The sequence below is a fragment of the Halichoeres trimaculatus genome, unplaced genomic scaffold, assembly GCF_033239565.1.
Source record: "Halichoeres trimaculatus isolate MK-OKI-2021-1 unplaced genomic scaffold, fHalTri1.1 fHalTri1_scaffold_14, whole genome shotgun sequence".
Taxonomy (NCBI): Eukaryota; Metazoa; Chordata; class Actinopteri; order Labriformes; family Labridae; genus Halichoeres; species Halichoeres trimaculatus.
Window position 1 is genome coordinate 97,912 of NW_027437192.1, and position 22,741 is coordinate 120,652.

A 22,741-nucleotide genomic window follows, 5' to 3' on the forward strand; every position below is an offset into this window, starting at 1 on the left:
GCGCGCGCGCACACACACACACACACACACACACACACACACACACACACACACACGGCTGGCTGTAGACTGTTGTTGTTCTCGTCACCAAGGCTAGCAGCTAACGGCTAACGCAGAGAGATGTCGGAACAATGTTAAACTCCATTATGCTCCGAACAAGCTTAGTTTGACCCGGGTTGACTCAGTTTAACCCGGGTTAGCATAGTTTAACCCGGGTTAGCTCGGTTTGACCCGGGTTAACCGTGCCTTGGGGAAGAAGAAAGACGGGAAAGCTAACCTCTTAGCATGATCCGGCTAGTTGTCCGGTGCTAGCGTCGTTAGCTCCTGTTTATTGTTTGGGCCTAGCTGCTAGCTTCACTCCATGTTGTCAGATTAGCTTCACCCCTGACCGCTGTGCTCCGTGTGTACCCCGGGTTTTCTCAGGTATGTTTTCACACCGCAGAACTGTCAGTTCGTGGTTCATTTAGTGGAGAAACAGCGAGCTACAGCAGCATCAGGCTACAGGTTAGCTCAGTCTGTTAGCATCTTTAGCAGCCACAGTGGAGTCAACAGAACAAAGCCAGTTAATCAAACTGAACCACCGTTTAGTGTGACTGATGGTCCAATGCTAAGCTAGCAGAAGTCAAGATAAAACAGCTGAGCTGATGCTAAATGAACAGAGTTTGGGTCAGTGTTTTTCAGCAGGCTTTCATTTCTATGATGGGTCAGCTGTTACCAGGCAGATTGTACTGTTTGATCAGACAATAACTCATAAAAAGCTGATTTAAGTGTGCGCTGACCATCATCACCTCCATCATCCCTTTAACCTCCAACTACCTCTCTCTCCTTCCTCATTTCCTTCCTCCCCTTTCCTACCTCTACTCCTCCAAGCAGAGGCCGCTGGCTGCGATGGCCCTCCGACCAGACGACAGGCAGAGCTGCTCAGCATATGTGATCTACCTGCTCATCCTGTCAGGTGAGTCAGATCACCTGTTTCAGACCCTAAGCATCACAGGATGAAATGTTGATCTGCTGACACCAAGCGGCAACCTCCAGTGAACAAATATGAGACGATGCAGAAGTACTAAAATCTGCATCATTGACCGTCCCTTTGGAGCTGGCTCTGAACGTACCCTAAACCCCGACACACACACCAACCCAAAGAAGACTACTTCAAAAGTAGAACCAACATTTTAAACATGTTTACAGCCTGGAACATAAAGTAATTCAACCTGAAAAACTAATTTCACCAGCAGCTCACACTGAACGCAGGGTGAATTTTTCTCTAACTCAACACGTTAGAAGATATGAAGATTCACTACAGAGTCATGTCTGTTCATTAATGCAGTAACCTCCACTACAGAGTCATGCCTGTTCATTAATGCAGTAACCTCCACTACAGAGTCATGTCTGTTTATCAATGCAGTAACCTCCACTACAGAGTCATGTCTGTTTATCAATGCAGTAACCTCCACTACAGAGTCATGCCTGTTCATTAATGCAGTAACCTCCACTACAGAGTCATGTCTGTTCATTAATGCAGTAACCTCCACTACAGAGTCATGTCTGTTCATTAATGCAGTAACCTCCACTACAGAGTCATGTCTGTTTATCAATGCAGTAACCTCCACTACAGAGTCATGTCTGTTTATCAATGCAGTAACCTCCACTACAGAGTCATGTCTGTTTATCAATGCAGTAACCTCCACTACAGAGTCATGTCTGTTCATTAATGCAGTAACCTCCACTACAGAGTCATGTCTGTTTATCAATGCAGTAACCTCCACTACAGAGTCATGTCTGCTCATTAATGCAGTAACCTCCACTACAGAGTCATGTCTGTTTATCAATGCAGTAACCTCCACTACAGAGTCATGCCTGTTCATTAATGCAGTAACCTCCACTACAGAGTCATGTCTGTTTATCAATGCAGGGGTTTTATGGGTGAATTGATCATCTGTGGAGTCACATGGTGTTATTAGTAGTTTCTGGTCATGGAATGGTGGTGTTTACAAGTTATCTGTTCTATCCATGTTTTTTCTTCTCCCAGGATGCATTGCTGCATCTCAGAGGAACGATAACGTCTATGTGTCTGGGATTTCTAATGGTAAGGCAGCTGGTGATGTCATAACTATACATATGATGACATATCCAAACTGTAGTCCTGACAAGCTCACTCCTTCCCTCAGCCTGTGGCGATGTGGCAGAGCTTCTACGAGCGTCCAGTGGTGTCATCACCAGCCCTGAGTGGCCCTCCCAGTATCCATCCAGACTGAACTGCAGCTGGAACATCAGAGCCCGACCTGGAGACACCATCACCATCAGGTAACAAACCATCAGGTAACAAACCATCAGGGAACAAACCTTTAGGTAACAAACCATCAGGTGACAAACCATCAGGTAACAAACCATCAGGTAACAAACCATCAGGTAACAAACCATCAGGTAAAAAACCATCAGGTAACAAACCATCAGGGAACAAACCTTTAGGTAACAAACCTTTAGGTAACAAACCATCAGGTAACAAACCATCAGGTAACAAACCATCAGGTAACAAACCTTTAGGTAACAAACCATCAGGTAACAAACCATCAGGTAACAAACCATCAGGTAACAAACCATCAGGTAACAAACCTTTAGGTAACAAACCATCAGGTAACAAACCTTTAGGTAACAAACCATCAGGTAACAAACCTTTAGGTAACAAATCTTTAGGTAACAAATCTTTAGGTAACAAACCATCAGGTAACAAACCATCAGGTAACAAACCTTTAGGTAACAAACCATCAGGTAACAAACCATCAGGTAACAAACCATCAGGTAACAAACCATCAGGTAACAAACCATCAGGTAACAAACCATCAGGTAACAAAGTGTGACCATGTTCAACGCACCAAAACCAACTGTTTTTGTACCCAGTGAGACCTGAAGTCCTAAGCTCTTCAACCACCTGTCACCCTTGATTTCCGACACATACACACACACAAACACACACACACAGATACACACACACACATACACACAAACAGATTCTCTCTCCTCCACAGCAAGATGTTTTATTATCATTTTTACACATGGATAAATCAAAGAATCTAGCTCCATGACTATCAGAGGTTACCACAGGTCACAGCAGGTCACCACAGGTCATCTCTCACACAGAGGTCACCACAGGTCACAGCAGGTCACCACAGGTCATCTCTCACACAGAGGTCATTACAGGTCACAGCAGGTCACTACAGGTCATCTCTTACACAGGTCATTACAGGTCACAGCAGGTCACCACGGGTCATCTCTCACACAGAGGTCACCACAGGTCACAGCAGGTCACCACAGGTCATCTCTCACACAGAGGTCATTACAGGTCACAGCAGGTCACCACAGGTCATCTCTCACACAGAGGTCACCACAGGTCACAGCAGGTCACCACAGGTCATCTCTCACACAGGTCACCACAGGTCACAGCAGGTCACCACAGGTCATCTCTCACACAGAGGTCACCACAGGTCACAGCAGGTCAACACAGGTCATCTCTCACACAGAGGTCACCACAGGTCACCACAGGTCATCTCTCACACAGAGGTCACCACAGGTCATTTCTCACACAGAGGTCACCACAGGTCATCTCTCACACAGGTCACCACAGGTCATTTCTCACACAGAGGTCACCACAGGTCATCTCTCACACAGGTCACCACAGGTCATTTCTCACACAGAGGTCACCACAGGTCATTGCTCACACAGAGGTCACCACAGGTCATCTCTCACACAGAGGTCACCACAGGTCATCTCTCACACAGAGGTCACCACAGGTCATCTCTCACACAGAGGTCACCACAGGTCATCTCTCACACAGAGGTCACTACAGGTCATTTCTCACACAGAGGTCACAGCAGGTCATTTCTCACACAGAGGTCACAGCAGGTCATTTCTCACACAGAGGTCACAGCAGGTCATTGCTCACACAGAGGTCACAGCAGGTCATCTCTCACACAGAGGTCACAGCAGGTCATTGCTCACACAGAGGTCACAGCAGGTCATTTCTCACACAGAGGTCACAGAAGGTCATTGCTCACACAGAGGTCACAGCAGGTCATTGCTCACACAGAGGTCACAGCAGGTCATCTCTCACACAGAGGTCACAGCAGGTCATCTCTCACACAGAGGTCACAGCAGGTCATTGCTCACACAGAGGTCACAGCAGGTCATCTCTCACACAGAGGTCACAGCAGGTCATTTTTCACACAGAGGTCACAGCAGGTCATTTCTCACACAGAGGTCACAGCAGGTCCAGACCAGTAGTAGGATCAGATCAGCAGGGTTATGCTTTAACAGAACAATTTTGCGAAATGATGATGTGTTCTTCTGTTCTGCAGCTTCCAGGACTTTGACCTGCAGGGTTCCCACCGATGTTCATCGGACTGGATGTCCATCAGCAGCTACAAGAGTCTGGATGGGCTCCGGGTATGCGGCTCCTCCCTGCCTCCACCCTACATTTCCACCCAGGACCACGTCTGGATCCACTTCCACTCTGATGAAAGTTCGAACGGCAAAGGCTTCAGACTGTCCTACATCACAGGTAACGATGAGAGGCTGTCAGGAGGTCCAGTAGACCCGAAGCATGATGGTCTGTGGACCTGTGGGTGACTGCAGATACACAGCTGTCTGTGTGTGTGTGTGTGTGTGTGTGTGTGTGTGTGTGTGTGTGTGTGTGTGTGTGTGTGTGTGTGTGTGTGTGTGTGTGTGTGTGTGTGTCTGTGTGTGTGTGTGTGTGTGTCTGTGTGTCTGTGTGTGTGTGTGTGTGTGTGTGTCTGTGTGTGTGTGTGTGTCTGTGTGTGTGTGTGTGTGTCTGTGTGTGTGTGTGTGTGTGTGTCTGTGTGTGTGTGTGTGTGTGTCTGTGTGTGTGTGTCTGTGTGTGTGTGCTCACACACGCAGTGTTTCAGGAATGAAATTCATATAAAGACAATTTCTGATAAAGAACATTTGTTAGTTCTAGGGTTAAAGGGTCTGAGACGGTCACAGTAGGTGATGGGTCCTCATGGGGACCTGACTCTGAGGGTTAAAGGGTCTGAGACGGTCACAGTAGGTGATGGGTCCTCATGGGGACCTGACTCTGAGGGTTAAAGGGTCTGAGACGGTCACAGTAGGTGATGGGTCCTCATGGGGACCTGACTCTGAGGGTTTGAGGGTCTGAGGCAGTAGCTGACGGGTCCTTATGGGGATCTGGCTCTGAGGGTTAAAGGGTCTGAGGCAGTAGCTGACGGGTCCTCATGGGGATCTGGCTCTGAGGGTTAAAGGGTCTGAGGCAGTAGCTGACGGGTCCTCATGGGGATCTGGCTCTGAGGGTTAAAGGGTCTGAGACGGTCACAGTAGCTGACGGGTCCTCATGGGGATCTGGCTCTGAGGGTTTGAGGGTCTGAGACGGTCACAGTAGGTGACGGGTCCTCATGGGGATCTGGCTCTGAGGGTTTGAGGGTCTGAGGCGGTATCTGAGGGTTGGGACTCTGGTCTCTGGCTGATGATCTGTGTTGTTGTTGTAGGAAAGCCGGAGGCGTCCAGCTGTGACGTGGATCAGTTCCACTGCTCCAACGGGAAGTGCGTCCCTGACTGGTGGCGCTGTAACTCCATGGACGAGTGTGGGGATAACTCAGACGAGGAGCTCTGCGTGGACTCTCCCTTCTCCTTCCAGCCCTGCAGCCTCAACCAGTTCCCCTGCCTGTCCCGCTACACCCGCATCTACACCTGCCTGCCCCACAGCCTGCGCTGTGACGGCAGCATCGACTGCCAGGTAAGGAGCAAACACCTGTCGACACCTCTGTAATACTGCTGAACATTCATCAACCCATGAACACATGAACACGCATGACTGAAGGTCAAAGGTCAAAGGTCAAAGGTCAGACCAAAGAGGGACGAGTTCTCAAAGATCAGAGGAAGACACAATCATTTACCCATCAGAGAGTCAGCTCCACGCTTTGTTACCAGGTGTTCTCACAGACAGGTGTTCTCACAGACAGGTGTTCTCACAGACAGGTGTTCTCACAGACAGGTGTACCTTACAGACAGGTGTTCTCACAGACAGGTGTTCTCACAGACAGGTGTTCTCACAGACAGGTGTTCTCACAGACAGGCGTTCTCACAGACAGGTGTTCTCACAGACAGGTGTTCCTTACAGACAGGTGTACCTTACAGACAGGTGTTCTCACAGACAGGTGTACCTTACAGACAGGTGTTCTCACAGACAGGTGTTCTCACAGACAGGCGTTCTCACAGACAGGTGTTCTCACAGACAGGTGTTCCTTACAGACAGGTGTACCTTACAGACAGGTGTTCTCACAGACAGGTGTTCTCACAGACATTATGTTCTCACAGACAGGTGTGCTCACAGACAGGTGTTCTCACAGACAGGTGTGCTCACAGACAGGTGTTCTCACAGACAGGTGTTCCTTACAGACAGGTGTTCTCACAGACAGGTGTGCTCACAGACAGGTGTTCTCACAGACAGGTGTTCCTTACAGACAGGTGTTCTCACAGACAGGTGTTCTCACAGACAGGTGTTCTCACAGACAGGTGTTCCTTACAGACAGGTGTTCTTACAGACAGGTGTTCTCACAGACAGGTGTTCCTTACAGACAGGTGTTCCTTACAGACAGGTGTTCTCACAGACAGGTGTTCCTTACAGACAGGTGTTCTCACAGACAGGTGTTCTCACAGACAGGTGTTCCTTACAGACAGGTGTTCTTACAGACAGGTGTTCTCACAGACAGGTGTTCTCACAGACAGGTAACTATGGGCTCATGTGTCTTTGTTCCTGTCCAGGACCTTGGTGATGAGATCGACTGTGACGTTCCCACCTGTGGAGAACTGCTGAGGAACTTCTATGGTTCCTTCAGTTCCCCAAACTACCCTGACTTCTACCCTCCAGGTAGTAACTGCACCTGGCTGATTGACACTGGGGACCACAGGAAGGTAGGTAGTCCACCTGGATCAGACTGAATGGGGGTTTGGTTCTGCTGTGGTGACACACTCCAAGTTCTCCTCTGCTCCCCCTGCAGGTCATTCTGAGGTTCACAGATTTTAAGCTGGATGGGACGGGTTACGGAGACTACGTGAAGGTGTACGATGGCCTGGAGGAGAACCCTCGCCGTCTCCTCAGGGTGCTGACAGCCTTTGACTCCAGGGCGCCGGTTGCTGTGGTGTCATCGTCAGGGCAGCTCAGAGTTCACTTCTACGCCGACAAGATCAACGCTGCCCGGGGCTTCAATGTCACCTACCAGGTGAGGACGCCCCTGATCCGCCTTCAGTTTTCAGTTATGGTCGTTAACTGAAGGAGGTCGGCTGGCGTAGGGGGGCCAGTCTAAAGGTGGACGGGGTCTTGATACCTTTCCTTTATGGTTCTGTTCTGTAGGTGGACGGGTTCTGCCTGCCATGGGAGGTTCCTTGTGGGGGGAACTGGGGCTGTTACACCGAGCAGCAGCGCTGTGACGGGTACTGGCACTGCCCTAATGGACGGGACGAGCAGAACTGTTCTTCATGTCAGGAGGACGAGTTCCCCTGTTCTAGAAATGGAGCATGTTATCCTCGATCAGACCGCTGCAACTACCAGAACCGCTGCCCCAATGGTTCCGACGAGAAGAACTGCTTCTTCTGTCAGCCCGGGAACTTCCACTGCAAGGTGAGGAACACGTTAGAGGAACCAAAGGATCCCAGCAATCATTCTTAATTAAGGTTTTCACACTAATCAACTCAGTGATCAGATCAAATCACTAAAATCTGGAAGAACTGGTTCATAAAGGAAAGTATTTGATCCTGGAGGGGTGGAGGACTGTTGTTTCCCCCTGAGCTGCAGAGCTGTTCGTGCTGCCTGTAGACGTCAGCAGAACGGGCTGGAGTGCAGAGGAGCTGCTCTCTGACGTAAACAATGATTAAGGTGAAACAGGAGGTGAAGGAAGTGGTCAGGCTTCAGTCTCTTCAGTGTGTGCATATTTACTTCAGGCAAAGCTAAAAGTGTTTGAAGTGTTTTTAGTCCAACACATTCACTGGCATTAAGGAAAACTGAAGTCTGAACAGTCTTAGTGTCACTGACCTTTATGCTTAGACTAACTATGAGTTATAAGAGAAAGGCATCACTTCCTCCGCCAACGAGGTTTGTTTTAGGGAGAGTACAAGACAAGTTTACCAAAACCTCTGACAGATGTTAAAGAACGATCCAGATCCTGACAGTATTCTGATACTAAGGTCCAGAATATTCAATATGAACTGGGTCGTCATCATTTTAACACTGTCAGGAAACAAATGATCAAACAAACCTGCAGCTAACACCAAACTGTAGCAGACAGTCTGCTGAGAGGAAGTATAACATTAAAGTCGGACTGAAGTGTTGGTGACAGTCGCAGTCTGCTCGGAGGAGGTCTGCGCTCTCTGACTGCTTTTCTAGTTTTCCCTGCTGATCTGCGTACTCATACTGTTTTTATTTCCTCCCTTTCTCCTAAAGAAAGAACAAACCAGGGACAGAGAGCTCCTCTTTGCTCTGCAGTCACTGCAGCTCTGACAGAATTCATCTCTGAAAACTGAAGAGATACGGCTGATGTTTGAGGTCTGATTCATGGATTTACCCAAAAAAATGATTGGCAGACAGGATCAGCTGACAGGCTGTGATCAGCTGACTGAAGGATCAGCTGACAGGCTGTGATCAGCTGACTGAAGGATCAGCTGACAGGCTGTGATCAGCTGACTGAAGGGTCAGCTGACAGGCTGTGATCAGCTGACTGAAGGGTCAGCTGACAGGCTGTGATCAGCTGACTGAAGGATCAGCTGACAGGCTGTGATCAGCTGACTGAAGGGTCAGCTGACAGGCTGTGATCAGCTGACTGGTAGAAGGATCAGCTGACAGGCTGTGATCAGCTGACTGAAGGATCAGCTGACAGGCTGTGATCAGCTGATCGAAGGGTCAGCTGACAGGCTGTGTGATCAGCTGATCGAAGGGTCAGCTGACAGGCTGTGTGATCAGCTGATCGAAGGATCAGCTGATAGGCTGTGTGATCAGCTGACTGCCTGTGGGACTTTGGGTCAGGGTTGTTCTGGTCTTGGTTTTTAGTCTCAGGTGTTTATGGAGGGGTCTCTGTGGGAGTCTTGTGGACCGCTGAGTCTGTCTCGGTGCTGTGAACCTTCTGCTCTGACTGCTCTCTTACAGAATAACCGCTGCGTGTTCGAGTCGTGGGTGTGCGACGCTCAGGACGACTGTGGAGACGGCAGCGACGAGGAAAGTTGTCCGGTCATTGTTCCCACCAGAGTCATCACTGCCGCCGTCATCGGGAGCCTCATCTGTGGCCTCCTATTGGTCATCGCACTGGGCTGCACCTGTAAACTCTACTCCCTGCGCATGTTTGAACGCAGGTGAGTGCACCTACGCTGTGCCTGTGGCTGCATGGTTGTGATGAGGCCTGTGATTGGTTGTCATGTGACGAGTGACGAGTGTAAGTTTTTGTCCCATGCAGGTCATTTGAGACCCAGCTGTCCCGAGTGGAGGCGGAGCTGCTGAGGAGGGAAGCCCCTCCCTCTTATGGTCAGCTGATAGCTCAGGGCCTCATCCCACCTGTGGAGGATTTCCCAGTGTGCTCTGGGAGCCAGGTACAGTCTCTCCTCTCTGACCTGTGATTGGATGATTCTTATCATGATTCTGGCTGTGTTGGCTGAGTGCACTCCTGCAGAGGTCAGAGGTCAGAGGTCAGGTGTTAGACCGCAGACAGAGCTCCTCCTGTTGTAGATGAACCCTTTCCGTCCGACAGGTGAAGCACTCGTCTGTGTCAGAGCCCATGATCATGACCATGAAGAAACAGGAAGTGTCTGTTGTTTCATTTACGGCGTTAATGATGTAGCAGGATGTGATGTCACTGTGAATCATCCAATCAGCTGTCTTGGTCCTGGTTCAGACTGAGGTGGAGTCTCTGACCTTGTGTTCCCTCTCTGCTCAGGCCTCCGTCCTGGAGAACCTCCGTCTCGCCGTTCGCTCTCAGCTCGGCTTCACCTCTCTCAGACTTCCCTCTTCTGGTCGTCATAGCAACCTGTGGCGCCGTCTCTTCACTTTCTCGCGGTCCAGGCGGTCTGGGTCTCTGGCTCTGGTCTCTGCTGACCTCGAGGACAGCACTGGTACTGGGAGCACTGGGAGTTCTGGTTCAGACCTGCTGTCCCCAGATTCAGACGACACAGACACAGAGGGCGAGCGAGTGAGGGACAGAGGCGTCGGCGCCGTGGGCGGGCCCGTGGCCCCCCTCCCCCACAAAACCCCTCCTTCCTGCGCGGTGGAGGCTGTTCTGTCCGTCACATCATCCACGCCTGTGACCCCGACGCCTGGCCTCGACAGAGCCTGCAGTAGATCCAGAGAGGCCCTGCCCCCTTCCAGTCCGGTCTCCATGGTAACATCCAGTCCAGATCCAGTGTGTGAGACCTCAGACCTCCAGACTCCACCCACCTCGGCCCTTCAGCGGCTGGCCCAGAACCTGCACCGACTCGCCAGAAACCTGACAAGGACCAACCTGAACCAACAGGATCCGACATGGACCAATCAGAGCCCACTTCACCAGCTGGAGACAGGAAGAGGCGGGGCCGAGGCGGTGGAGAGAAGAGGAAGTAGAGAAGAAGAAGAGGACGTGGAGCTCCTGATCCCCGTCTCTGACTCCTCCTCCTTCTCTTCTTCCTCCTCATTGGTCAGCGACGTCAGACAGACGCTGCTGGAGCATCACCCCAGCCGCCATCACCATGGCAACAGTGGTCGAGGAGGACGGGACGGCCCCTGTGAACACTGTGGGATGGTGCACACAGCCCAGATCCCTGACGCCTGCCTGGACGCCGCTGGCAAGATGGAGAGCAGCGACGACGAGCTGCTGCTGCTCTGTTAGACAGCTAACGAGCCAGCTAACATGCTAACTGACAGGCTAACAGACAGACTGACGGACAAGCTAACATGCTAACTGACAGGCTAACAGACAGACTGACGGACAAGCTAACATGCTAACTGACAGGCTAACAGACTCACAGACGGACTGACAGACAAGCTAACATGCTAACTGACAGGCTAACTGACTCACAGACAGACTGACAGACAGGCTTACATGCTAACTGACAGGCTAACAGACTGACAGACAAGCTAACATGCTAACTGACAGGCTGACAGATTGACAGACAGGCTAACATGCTAACTGACAGGCTAACAGACTCACAGACAGACTGACAGACAAGCTAACATGCTAACTGACAGGCTAACTGACTCACAGACAGACTGACAGACAGGCTAACATGCTAACTGACAGGCTAACAGACAGACTGACTGAAAAGCTTACATGCTAACTGACAGGCTAACAGACTCACAGGCAGACTGACAGACAAGCTAACATGCTAACTGACAGGCTAACAGACTCACAGACAGACTGACAGACAAGCTAACATGCTAACTGACAGGCTAACAGACTCACAGACAGACTCACAGACAAGCTAACATGCTAACTGACAGGCTAATGCTAAAACCAACCTGATACTACAGCTAGCGTACAGGCTATGCCTTTAGGCTGTAGCAAAGCTAGCCTGAGTGCTAACAGCCTAAAGAGAGACAATCCTCCCACACCTGCCAGGTGTGATTGGTTCTGAATTTGGTACGACTCTGTTGTTCTACTGGTCCGTCCCGTCACACACCTTGTCTCAGGTGAACCTCCTGCTTGGTACGACCATGTGACTGACCCCTCCTCCGTGGTGCGACGGTAAACTCTGTCCTGATTAAAGAGCTTTTATGGTCCTCTTCCTCCGAGCTCGTTAGCTCTGATCACAGAGGAGCAGAAGCTCAAACACTCATCAATCCCTCTGTGACCCACGAGTATGAGAGCGGTCACATGACCACTGAAGGCCAGCCACAACAAATCTGACAGTCAGACAGTCGGGGGGGGGGGGGGGGCGGCAGGGCGGCAGGGCGGCAGGGCATCGCGGAGCGAGGAATGAGGCAGCGCGGGGCGAGGAATGAGGCAGCGCGGGCGAGGAATGAGGCAGCGCGGGCGAGGAATGAGGCAGCGCGGGGCGAGGCGGCGTGGAGCGAGGAATGAGGCAGCGCGGGGCGAGGAATGAGGCAGCGCGGAGCGAGGAATGAGGCAGCGCGGGGCGAGGAATGAGGCAGCGCGGAGCGAGGAATGAGGCGGCGCGGAGCGAGGAATGAGGCTGTGCAGAACAAAGAGCACACGGCCAAACGTTTTCTGGATCTGCTGACGGTGGGTGAAGGGAAGCACAAACACAGGGGTACTCTGTAATCTGATTGGTTGATGAGTTAAACTTTCACCGCTCTGCAGAAACCTGATGCTGGCTGCGGTCCTGTCGGGGTCATGTGACTCTTCTCATACTCGTCGTGTTCTCTGTCTAGTCTTCGTCACTGAACCTGGTCTGTTGGCTCTCTGTGCTTTAAAAGGGAAGACCGTGTTCACTGGGACAGGGTTCTGGACTGGTTAGACCTGGGCCAACAAAACTAGGTGGTCTGAGGTGGACTGGGACTTTTACCGTCTGTAAACATTTCACGTCTGGTTTTGTGATAAAACACTCAAACGTTGACCTCATCCTCACTTGGTCCTTTTCCTCAGACTGAAGCCATTCAAAGGTCCGTCTGTATTTATGTTTTTGGTACTCAGATGTCAGCTGACCTGGTGTGAGTGTGACTGTATATTTATTATTATCATTATTATTATTATTATTGATATGAATGGTTATTATTCTAGTTGTTGTGTTGTTGTTTTTCTGACCTGCATGATTCCAGTCGTTTGATGTTTTTCTTTGAGTCTGTAGAGGTAAACTGCACTAAATATTAAAAGTTCATGTCTGTTTCTTTCCTCATGGAAGTGTTTCTTTAGTGTGCACACATCACATCCACCTCCGGCCAACATGGCTGCGTCTCAAACATGGACTGTGCAATAAACGGACGTACTCTCTGTGATGTCACCGTCTGTTCCTGAAAAGGAGTTTTTGAAGCAGATTGTCGACAGGGGCCATGATGCAAACAGGGCAGGCTTTCAAACCTTCACACCAGCAGCTTTGAGCGCTCAGCTGTGCCTCTGGAAACTTGCGACCTTCGTATTTTCTAATCAGCCTCCTTAGAAAGAAATTCACCTCCGTACAGTGTGCTGTTAGAGAGATCAGCTGTTCAGACCAGAGACAGTTGGGCACCAGGCTGTAAACATGTTTATTTCTGCTGTGAAAACTGCTTTTTTTCAGCTCGGTGTGTGTGTGGTTACAAGTTCTCCCAGAACCAGCCTCGAGTAGACACTCATAACTCTAGAGAGGAGGTTGCTGTTCAGCCTCAAATCGCTTACTTCCACTGGTACCGTCAAAACAATGGTGCTCCGCATTCCCTTTGTACTTCCTGGAGCAGTGTGTGACATCTTACAGGCTCGGGTTGTGTTAAACCAAACTGTGGTTTTTGGATAAGTAGAAATAATGCTCTTATTTCACAGCCGATGACGGGTTGTTCACCAACTGCAGCCACCAACCATCACTTGATCTGTTCCTGCCTCTTCCTCTACGTAGCCAACATGGCGGCCAGTGAGCGAGGACGGCCCAGTGCGTTAACAGAGAAATCACAGTGCTCTCTGTTTTTCCAAATGTCAGTGGATCAGTGCAAATAAATACAAAACAGTGGTGACACTAAACCAAAATTAACCTGAATGGACCTGAAAGCAGCTAAAACTCCACCACAGTTTGACTCCTGTAGAGCCACAGATTGTTTTCTTTACCTGTAGAGCCACAGATTGTTTTCTTTACCTGTAGAGCCACAGATTGTTTTCTTTACCTGTAGAGCCACAGATTGTTTTCTTTACCTGTAGAGCCACAGTTTCTCACCTGTAGAGCCACAGATTGTTTTCTTTACCTGTAGAGCCACAGTTTCTCACCTGTAGAGCCACAGATTGTTTTCTTTACCTGTAGAGCCACAGATTGTTTTCTTTACCTGTAGAGCCACAGATTGTTTTCTTTACCTGTAGAGCCACAGTTTCTCACCTGTAGAGCCACAGTTTCTCACCTGTAGAGCCACAGTTTCTCACCTGTAGGATCTTTTCTGATTGGACACAGACAATCAAACAGTCTGAGTGTTGAGAATCTTTATTATTTCTCTTTTCTGGTTCTTTATTCACTGTTCATGTTTTAATTCCAGTTTATATCGATCCATGCAAAAACAAAAGAACTGGACCTCCACGCTCCGGGTTTCCATGGAAACGATCAGTTTGTTTGTCAACATGCCTAAAACAGTCACCTGACTTCTGAGGAGCCGCTGTGATTGGCTGCTAATTGGAGAACGCTCAGCCTCCAGTCCATCTTTTCCAACCTTCAGCAAGGATCTTCGAGCGTCAGGGGGCGGAGCCTCTTGCAAACCCTGGCGCTGTTATGTCATAGCCATGATGTCATGTCTGTGATGTCATCATGCAGCATGCAGCAGCAGAGGAGGAGCCTGTTTCCATAGCAAACAGCTGTTGACCTCAGGAAGCTATGACTTGCTGCCCTCTGTTTCCTTATTGGTCAGTGGGGCCAAGGCCGGGTCCACCAATGACGTAGCAGGGAACAATTTGAACCATCCAATCACCATGTTGGACAGATCCAGATCGTCCAATAAGATCTGAGCAGAACCCATGAAGGATTTATGATCCATCCGCCCGTAGTCCCCCCACACAATGATCTACAGACACAGAGGAGGAGGAGTTAGAGCAGTGTGTGTGTGTGTGTGTGTGTGTGTGTGTGTGTGTGTGTGTGTGTGTGTGTGTGTGTTACCTGTAGGACTTTCCCCTCTGGGTTCTCTTCAAACTGCAGCTGCTGTTGGTACAGAGGGTCGAGGGTTTTCCTCGCCAGACGAGTTCTTCTCTTTAAAACACACTTTCCATTGTCCATCAGGTAGACCTTAACGTATGGAGCTACACACACACACACACACACACACACACACAGAAACACACACACACACACACACACACACACACACACACACAGAAACACACACACACACACACACACACACACACACACACACACACACACACACACACAAACACACACACACACACACACACACACACACACACACAGAAACACACACACACACACACACACACACACACACACACACACACACACACACACACACACAAACACAGAAACACACACACACACAGAAACACACACACACACACACACACACGTAGATACACAGAGACACAAACACACACACACACACACACACACACGAATACACACAATAAACATATGCATGCAGACACAGGTAGTGCATAGTGTTAAGTATGTTGAGCAAAGTGTTGTGTTACACTGTGTAGTCTGCAGTGTGTGTTGTTGAAGTCTGCTGTGTTACAGTGAGTGCAGTGTAAGAGTGTGTTGTGTGACAGTGCGTAGTCTGCGGTGTGTGTTGTTAAAGGTACAGTGTGTTGTGTTACAGTGTGTGCAGTGTAACCGTGTGTTGTGTTAAACTGTGTGCAGTGTTACAGTGTGTTGTGTTACAGTGTGTTGTGTAAGAGTGTGTTGTTACAGTGATTTGTGTTACATCTGTGTTGTGTTAAATTGTGTTGTATTACAGTGTGTGTTGTTACAGTGTGTGTTGTGTAACAGTGAGTTGTGTTACAGTGTGTGTTCTAACAGTGTGTGTTGTGATACAGTGTGTGCAGTGTAACGGTGTGTTGTGTCACAGTGTGTTGCATTAACTTGTGTGTAGTGTTACAGTGTGTGCAGTGTAACAGTTTGTTGTGTTAACAGGTGTGTTGATACAGTGTGTGTTGTGTGATACAGTGTGTGCAGTGTAAAGGTGTGTTATGCAGTGTGTTGTGTTACTGTGTGTTGTGCAGTGTGTGCAGTGTAACAGTGTGTTGTGTGCAGTGTGTGTTGTGTTACAGTGTTTTGTGTTACATTGGTGTTGTGTTAACGTGTTTTTAGTGTAACAGTGTGTTGTGTTACAGTGTTTGCAGTGTAACAGTGTTTGCAGTGTAACAGTGTGTTGTGTTAGTGTGTTTGTAGTGTAACAGTGTGTTGTGTTACAGTGTTTGCAGTGTAACAGTGTTTGCAGTGTAACAGTTTGTTGTGTTACAGTGGGTTGTTACAGTGTTTTGTGTTACATTGGTGTTGTGCTAAAGTGTGTTGTGTTACAGTGACGTTGTACAGTGTGTGCAGTGTAACAGTGTGTTTTGTAACAGTGTGTTGTGTTTCAGTGTGTGTCTTGTTGCAGTGAGTGTCTTGTTACAGTGTGTGTTGTGTTTCAGTGTTTAGTGTTACAGTGTGTAGTGTATGTTGTGCACAGTGTTGTGTTACTGTGAGGTGTAGTGTTGCAGTGTGTTGTGTTACAGTGCGTGTAGTCTTACAGTGTGTAGTGTGCAGTGTGTGTAGTGTTACACTGTGTAGTCTGCAGCGTGTGTTGTGCACAGTGTTGTGTTACAGTGTGTGTTGTGTTGCAGTGTGTGTTGTGTTACAGTGTTTAGTGTTACAGTGTGTAGTGTATGTTGTGCACAGTGTTGTGTTACTGTGAGGTGTTGTGTTGCAGTGTGTTGTGTTGCAGTGTGTGTTGTGTTACAGTGTGTTATACAGTGTGTGTTGTGTTACAGTGTGTGTTGTGTTACAGTGTGTGTTGTGTTGCAGTGTGATATACAGTGTGTGTTGAGTCTCACCTGGAGTGTTTTTGTTGCCTTGTTTTCCAACGAGCCCTCGAGCTCGGATCACCTCCACGTCCAGGCGCTCCTTCCTGTACACCATCCCTATCTGGATGTCACCTGGCACCAAACAGCCAATCAGAGAGGATCAGGTCATGTGATTTGTCATAATTAAAATCATCATTCAAGCCTCTCTAAATCTGTACAGACTCATTAAGCTGCAGCACTGAACCTTACCCATGGGGGGCGTGGCCAGTGTCTGCCGTCCAGCCAGCTGGGCGGGGCCTAATCCCTCCAGGAATCCAGTGAACTGTTTGTCTGAAGCCAGCTTCACTCCTGGGAATATCAGTCTGCAGAAACAGAATCAGAGCGTGAGAGGTCAAGACTCAGCTGTTCAGGAGCGTCAGCTGAGCGAGCGTTTGACGCTAACAGTGCTGAACAAGAGAAGTGGGGGCGGGGCCAGAGCCATGTTATCTCAGAGGGAATCAGGGAGGAACATCAGGAATCTTTCGTACGCTCCAGGTTTGGGGTCCTCGGCGTCTGGGTCTCGACTCTGTTGTCGGGTAAAACGAGACTTGAACTCCACTGCCAAACCGGTCTCGACGCTCCTCTGGACAGGAAGTCTCACGACCTTCTTCTTCTTTTCTTCCTCTGGAGGAACAGAGCAGGAGGAACAGAGCAGGAGGAAACAGAGCAGGAGGAACAGAGCAGGAGGAACAGAGCAGGAGGAACAGAGCAGGAGGAAACAGAGCAGGAGGAAACAGAGCAGGAGGAAACAGAGCAGGAGGAACAGAGCAGGAGGAACAGAGCAGGAGGAACAGAGCAGGAGGAAACAGAGCAGGAGGAACAGAGCAGGAGGAACAGAGCAGGAGGAACAGAGCAGGAGGAAACAGAGCAGGAGGAACAGAGCAGGAGGAACAGAGCAGGAGGAACAGGAGAAAACAGAGCAGGAGGAAACAGAGCAGGAGGAACAGAGCAGGAGGAACAGAGCAGGAGGAACAGGAGGAACAGAGCAGGAGGAACAGAGCAGGAGGAAACAGAGCAGGAGGAAACAGAGCAGGAGGAACAGAGCAGGAGGAACAGGAGGAACAGAGCAGGAGGAACAGAGCAGGAGGAAACAGAGCAGGAGGAACAGAGCAGGAGGAACAGGAGGAACAGAGCAGGAGGAACAGAGCAGGAGGAACAGGAGGAACAGAGCAGGAGGAACAGAGCAGGAGGAAACAGAGCAGGAGGAAACAGAGCAGGAGGAACAGAGCAGGAGGAACAGGAGGAACAGAGCAGGAGGAACAGAGCAGGAGGAAACAGAGCAGGAGGAACAGAGCAGGAGGAACAGGAGGAACAGAGCAGGAGGAACAGAGCAGGAGGAACAGGAGGAACAGAGCAGGAGGAACAGAGCAGGAGGAACAGAGCAGGAGGAACAGGAGGAACAGAGCAGGAGGAACAGAGCAGGAGGAACAGAGCAGGAGGAACAGGAGGAACAGAGCAGGAGGAACAGAGCAGGAGGAACAGAGCAGGAGGAACAGAGCAGGAGGAAACAGAGCAGGAGGAAACAGAGCAGGAGGAAACAGAGCAGGAGAAACAGAGCAGGAGGAACAGGAGGAACAGAGCAGGAGGAACAGAGCAGGAGGAACAGAGCAGGAGGAACAGAGCAGGAGGAACAGGAGGAACAGAGCAGGAGGAACAGAGCAGGAGGAAACAGAGCAGGAGGAACAGAGCAGGAGGAACAGAGCAGGAGGAACAGAGCAGGAGGAAACAGAGCAGGAGGAACAGAGCAGGAGGAACAGAGCAGGAGGAAACAGAGCAGGAGGAACAGAGCAGGAGGAAACAGGAGGAAACAGAGCAGGAGGAACAGAGCAGGAGGAACAGAGCAGGAGGAACAGAGCAGGAGGAAACAGAGCAGGAGGAAACAGAGCAGGAGGAAACAGAGCAGGAGGAAACAGAGCAGGAGAAACAGAGCAGGAGGAACAGAGCAGGAGGAACAGAGCAGGAGGAAAAAGAGGGAGAGAAAAAAAGAGGGAGAGAAAAAAAGAGGTAGAGAAAAAAAGAGGGAGAGAAAAAAAGAGGTGAAAAAGAGCTGAAAGCTCCGCTCCAGGTTTCAGAAGGACACGCTGCTCAAAGAGGGTCAACATCAGACTGTAAAAGTGACCTAACCCTAATCCTGATCCTGGATCTCCAACTGGTCTCAGACCCTCTTACAGGAAACTTAACTCTGATGTATAAAAAGGTGGCTGCTTCCAGTATCCCCAGTAACAAGCCGTACTGGTTAATAATCTACTGGGAGTTGTTTTTCAGTAAACTTCAGTCTGAGGCGTTGACTCTGCTCAGACACCGAACTCCTGACTCAGAGAAAAGACGATGTGAACAGGGCGACATGAGCACGCTCAGTGGGGTCTCACCCTCGGGGTTGAGCTGGGAGGTGCTCTGGCTCTTCTTTCCCAGTCCGACCATTCCCATCATTTTAGCCCCGAAGCTCGAGCGCCGCTTCTTGTCGTCATCGTCGTCGTCGTTCCTCCCCAGTGAGCAGATTTCTCCGCCAACGCTCGATGACTTGGTGAGAGGAGCTGCTGCTGCTGCCCTGCAGGCAGGTGGGTAAAAAGAGAGCTGTCAGTCAGCCCAGGTGAGGGCGGGGCTTAGGGCGGGGCTTAGGGCGGGGCTTAGGGCGGGGGGGCTCGCTACTGACTACAGATCACAAGGTCATCGTCTTACTTTGAAGGCTCAGACTCCGCCTGCTCTTCTTCATCCACTAATTCACTCTTTACAAGTGAAGCTCCACCCTCTGCCTCCCCAGATACTTCCTGTGCTTCCTCTGACCCCGCCCCCAACTCCACTGACTGGCCCTCCACAGCCTCAGCTCGACTGTCTCAGCCAATAAGAGGAGAGATTGTAAGCATGCAGACAGAAAAAAAAACACAAGAGCACATGATGAAGGGCATCCAAGCTAACATGCTAACAGAAACAGGCTAAGTGTCACATGCTAACATTACGTGTTTTCTCTGACCCTCCCTGCGAATTCACTTACTGGAGTGCTACAAGCTAACATGCTAACAGAAACAGGCTAAGTTTCACATGCTAACAGAAACAGGCTAAGTTTCACATGCTAACAGAAACAGGCTAAGTGTCACATGCTAACAGAAACAGGCTAAGTGTCACATGCTAACAGAAACAGGCTAAGTTTCACATGCTAACAGAAACAGGCTAAGTTTCACATGCTAACAGAAACAGGCTAAGTTTCACATGCTAACAGAAACAGGCTAATCTTTCTGTGTTTTCTCTGACCCTCCCTGCAAATCCACTTACTGGAGTGCTACAAGCTAACATGCTAACAGAAACAGGCTAAGTGTCACATGCTTACATGCTTACAAAAGTATAGTTTAATAACAGTAACTTTGGTCACATGACCACACGAGGACCAACGTGTGTTGACATGAGGACAGGATGTAAGCAGCATCAATAAGCTAACATCCCAGGCTTGGTGAATCTGTGATCGACTGCTTCGGCCTGGCCCTGATCCTGACCCTGCTAATGGTGGATCAGCTGCCCGCTCTGGGACTAGCTGCTGGTCTCACCTGATCCGGGGGGTGGAGCGGGCATCGTTGGGCACAGCCGCCACCTCGCTGACATCACTGTCCGATGATTTAAAGGACAAACTGTCCCGTACCTGCACACAGACCAGGTACAGGTGAGCTGCTGTGTGACATCATCAGTGAAGTAATAGTCACCTGACACCTTGATGATGCGTCAGCTCACCTTTGAGGGATCCTTCAGCACACCTGCAGAGAGAGAAGAGATGAGTTCATGTCTGCAGTCTGAAGTCAGAGGGAAGGTCACTCAAACCGGTGATGTCACAGTGACATCACAACAAAAGTCATAAACAAAGGTGAGATGATAAAAAAAGTCTTGGAGCGAAGTTGATCAGATTTAATCTGTCGCCTTCCATTTCTCCTTCAACAGAAACTCTAATTTCCCAACCGGACCCCAAACACATCACAAAGTTACTAAAGCCGCTGAAAGTGTGTGAGATTTTCATAAAGAGTCAGAAAATTACCGTCTGCACTCGCTGACAACACCTCACCTTCAGAGGACAGACAGGACGGAGAGAAAGAGAAACAAAAACAGGACGGAGAGAAAGAGAAACACAAACAGGACGGAGAGAAAGAGAAACACAAACAGGATGGAGAGAAAGAGAAACACAAACAGGATGGAGAGAAACACAAACAGGACGGAGAGAAAGAGAAACACAAACAGGACGGAGAGAAGAGAAACACAAACAGGACGGAGAGAAAGAGAAACACAAACAGGACGGAGAGAAAGAGAAACACAAACAGGACGGAGAAAAAGAGAAACACAAACAGGACGGAGATAAAGAGAAACACAAACAGGACGGAGAGAAAGAGAAACACAAACAGGACGGAGAAAAAGAGAAACACAAACAGGACGGAGATAAAGAGAAACACAAACAGGACGGAGAGAAGAGAAACAGATAGTGATCCATAGTGATAAACAGATGGATTTATGAATGAATAATGGATGGATGATGGATGAATGAAGGATGATGGATGGATGATGAATAATGGATGGATGATGGATAATTGATGATGGATGAATGATGGATGATGGATGGATGGATGGATGATGGATGGATGATGGATGGATGATGGATGATGGATGAATGATGGATGATGAATGATGGATGATGAATGATGAATGATGAATGATGGATGATGGATGATGGATGAATGATGGATGATGGATGGATGATGGATGATGGATGATGGATGAATGATGGATGATGAATGATGGATGGATGATGGATGGATGATGGATGATGGATGATGGATGAATGATGGATGATGGATGGATGATGGATAATGGATGATGGATAATGGATGATGGATGATGGATGATGGATGATGGATGAATGATGGATGATGGATGGATGATGGATGATGGATGATGGATGAATGATGGATGATGAATGATGGATGATGGATGATGGATGATGGATGATGGATGAATGATGGATGATGGATGGATGATGGATGATGGATGATGGATGAATGATGAATGATGGCTGATGGATGGATGATGAATGATGGATGATGGATGATGGATGATGGATGAATGATGGATGATGGATGATGGATGAATGATGGATGATGGATGCATGATGGATGATGGATGATGGATGAATGATGAATGATGGCTGATGGATGGATGATGAATGATGGATGATGGATGATGGATGAATGATGGATGATGGATGGATGATGGATGATGGATGATGGATGATGAATGATGGATGATGGATGATGGATGATGGATGATGGATGAATGATGGATGATGGATGGATGATGGATGATGGATGATGGATGAATGATGGATGATGGATGGATGATGGATGATGGATGATGGATGAATGATGGATGATGAATGATGGATGATGGATGATGGATGATGGATGATGGATGAATGATGGATGATGGATGGATGATGGATGATGGATGATGGATGAATGATGAATGATGGCTGATGGATGGATGATGAATGATGGATGATGGATGATGGATGATGGATGAATGATGGATGATGGATGATGGATGAATGATGGATGATGGATGCATGATGGATGATGGATGATGGATGAATGATGAATGATGGCTGATGGATGGATGATGAATGATGGATGATGGATGATGGATGAATGATGGATGATGGATGGATGATGGATGATGGATGATGGATGATGAATGATGGATGATGGATGATGGATGATGGATGATGGATGAATGATGGATGATGGATGGATGATGGATGATGGATGATGGATGAATGATGAATGATGGCTGATGGATGGATGATGAATGATGTATGATGGATGATGGATGAATGATGAATGATGGCTGATGGATGGATGATGGATGATGGATGGATGATGGATGATGGATGAATGATGAATGATGGATGATGGATGGATGATGGATGATGGATGATGGATGAATGATGGATGATGGATGATGATGGATGATGAATGATGGATGAATGATAAATTAATGATGGATTAATGATGGATGGATGATGGATGGATGATGGATGGATGGATGGATGG

At 48.9% G+C, this 22,741-nt stretch overlaps 2 protein-coding genes across 6 annotated transcripts in view; one reads left to right on the forward strand and one right to left on the reverse strand.

Moving 5' to 3' along the window:
- The first annotated feature begins 26 nt into the window (after positions 1-26).
- Positions 27-11,915, forward strand: lrp12 (low density lipoprotein receptor-related protein 12). Of its 4 annotated transcripts, none has more exons than XR_012599537.1 (13): positions 27-423; positions 874-955; positions 2,030-2,086; positions 2,169-2,304; positions 4,353-4,555; positions 5,517-5,764; positions 6,793-6,942; positions 7,029-7,250; positions 7,382-7,648; positions 9,167-9,369; positions 9,471-9,603; positions 9,948-11,078; positions 11,159-11,915. XR_012599537.1 is itself a non-coding variant. In XM_074686674.1 (12 exons), exons 2-12 carry the CDS (start codon positions 889-891, stop codon positions 10,869-10,871), a joined length of 2,610 nt encoding a protein of 869 aa, XP_074542775.1. In that variant the 5' UTR covers positions 27-423; positions 871-888; the 3' UTR covers positions 10,872-11,915. The 4 variants fall into 4 exon arrangements, 2 of the variants coding, with proteins under 2 accessions (XP_074542775.1, XP_074542774.1); XR_012599536.1 differs by having other exon boundaries at positions 9,948-10,994; positions 11,099-11,915; XM_074686674.1 differs by having other exon boundaries at positions 871-955; positions 9,948-11,915.
- Positions 11,916-14,088: 2,173 nt separating this feature from the next.
- rims2b (regulating synaptic membrane exocytosis 2b) overlaps positions 14,089-22,741 on the reverse strand; it is a 40,987-nt gene continuing 32,334 nt past the window's right edge. For both annotated transcript variants that reach the window (XM_074686064.1, XM_074686065.1), the window contains 9 exons: positions 20,382-20,440; positions 20,201-20,292; positions 19,341-19,490; positions 19,031-19,209; positions 17,150-17,285; positions 16,872-16,984; positions 16,653-16,754; positions 14,761-14,900; positions 14,089-14,668 (listed from right to left, as the gene is read on the reverse strand). In XM_074686064.1, coding sequence (XP_074542165.1) covers positions 14,480-14,668; positions 14,761-14,900; positions 16,653-16,754; positions 16,872-16,984; positions 17,150-17,285; positions 19,031-19,209; positions 19,341-19,490; positions 20,201-20,292; positions 20,382-20,440 — 1,160 coding nt within the window. In that variant the 3' untranslated portion in view covers positions 14,089-14,479. The remainder of the gene's footprint in view (positions 14,669-14,760; positions 14,901-16,652; positions 16,755-16,871; positions 16,985-17,149; positions 17,286-19,030; positions 19,210-19,340; positions 19,491-20,200; positions 20,293-20,381; positions 20,441-22,741) is intronic.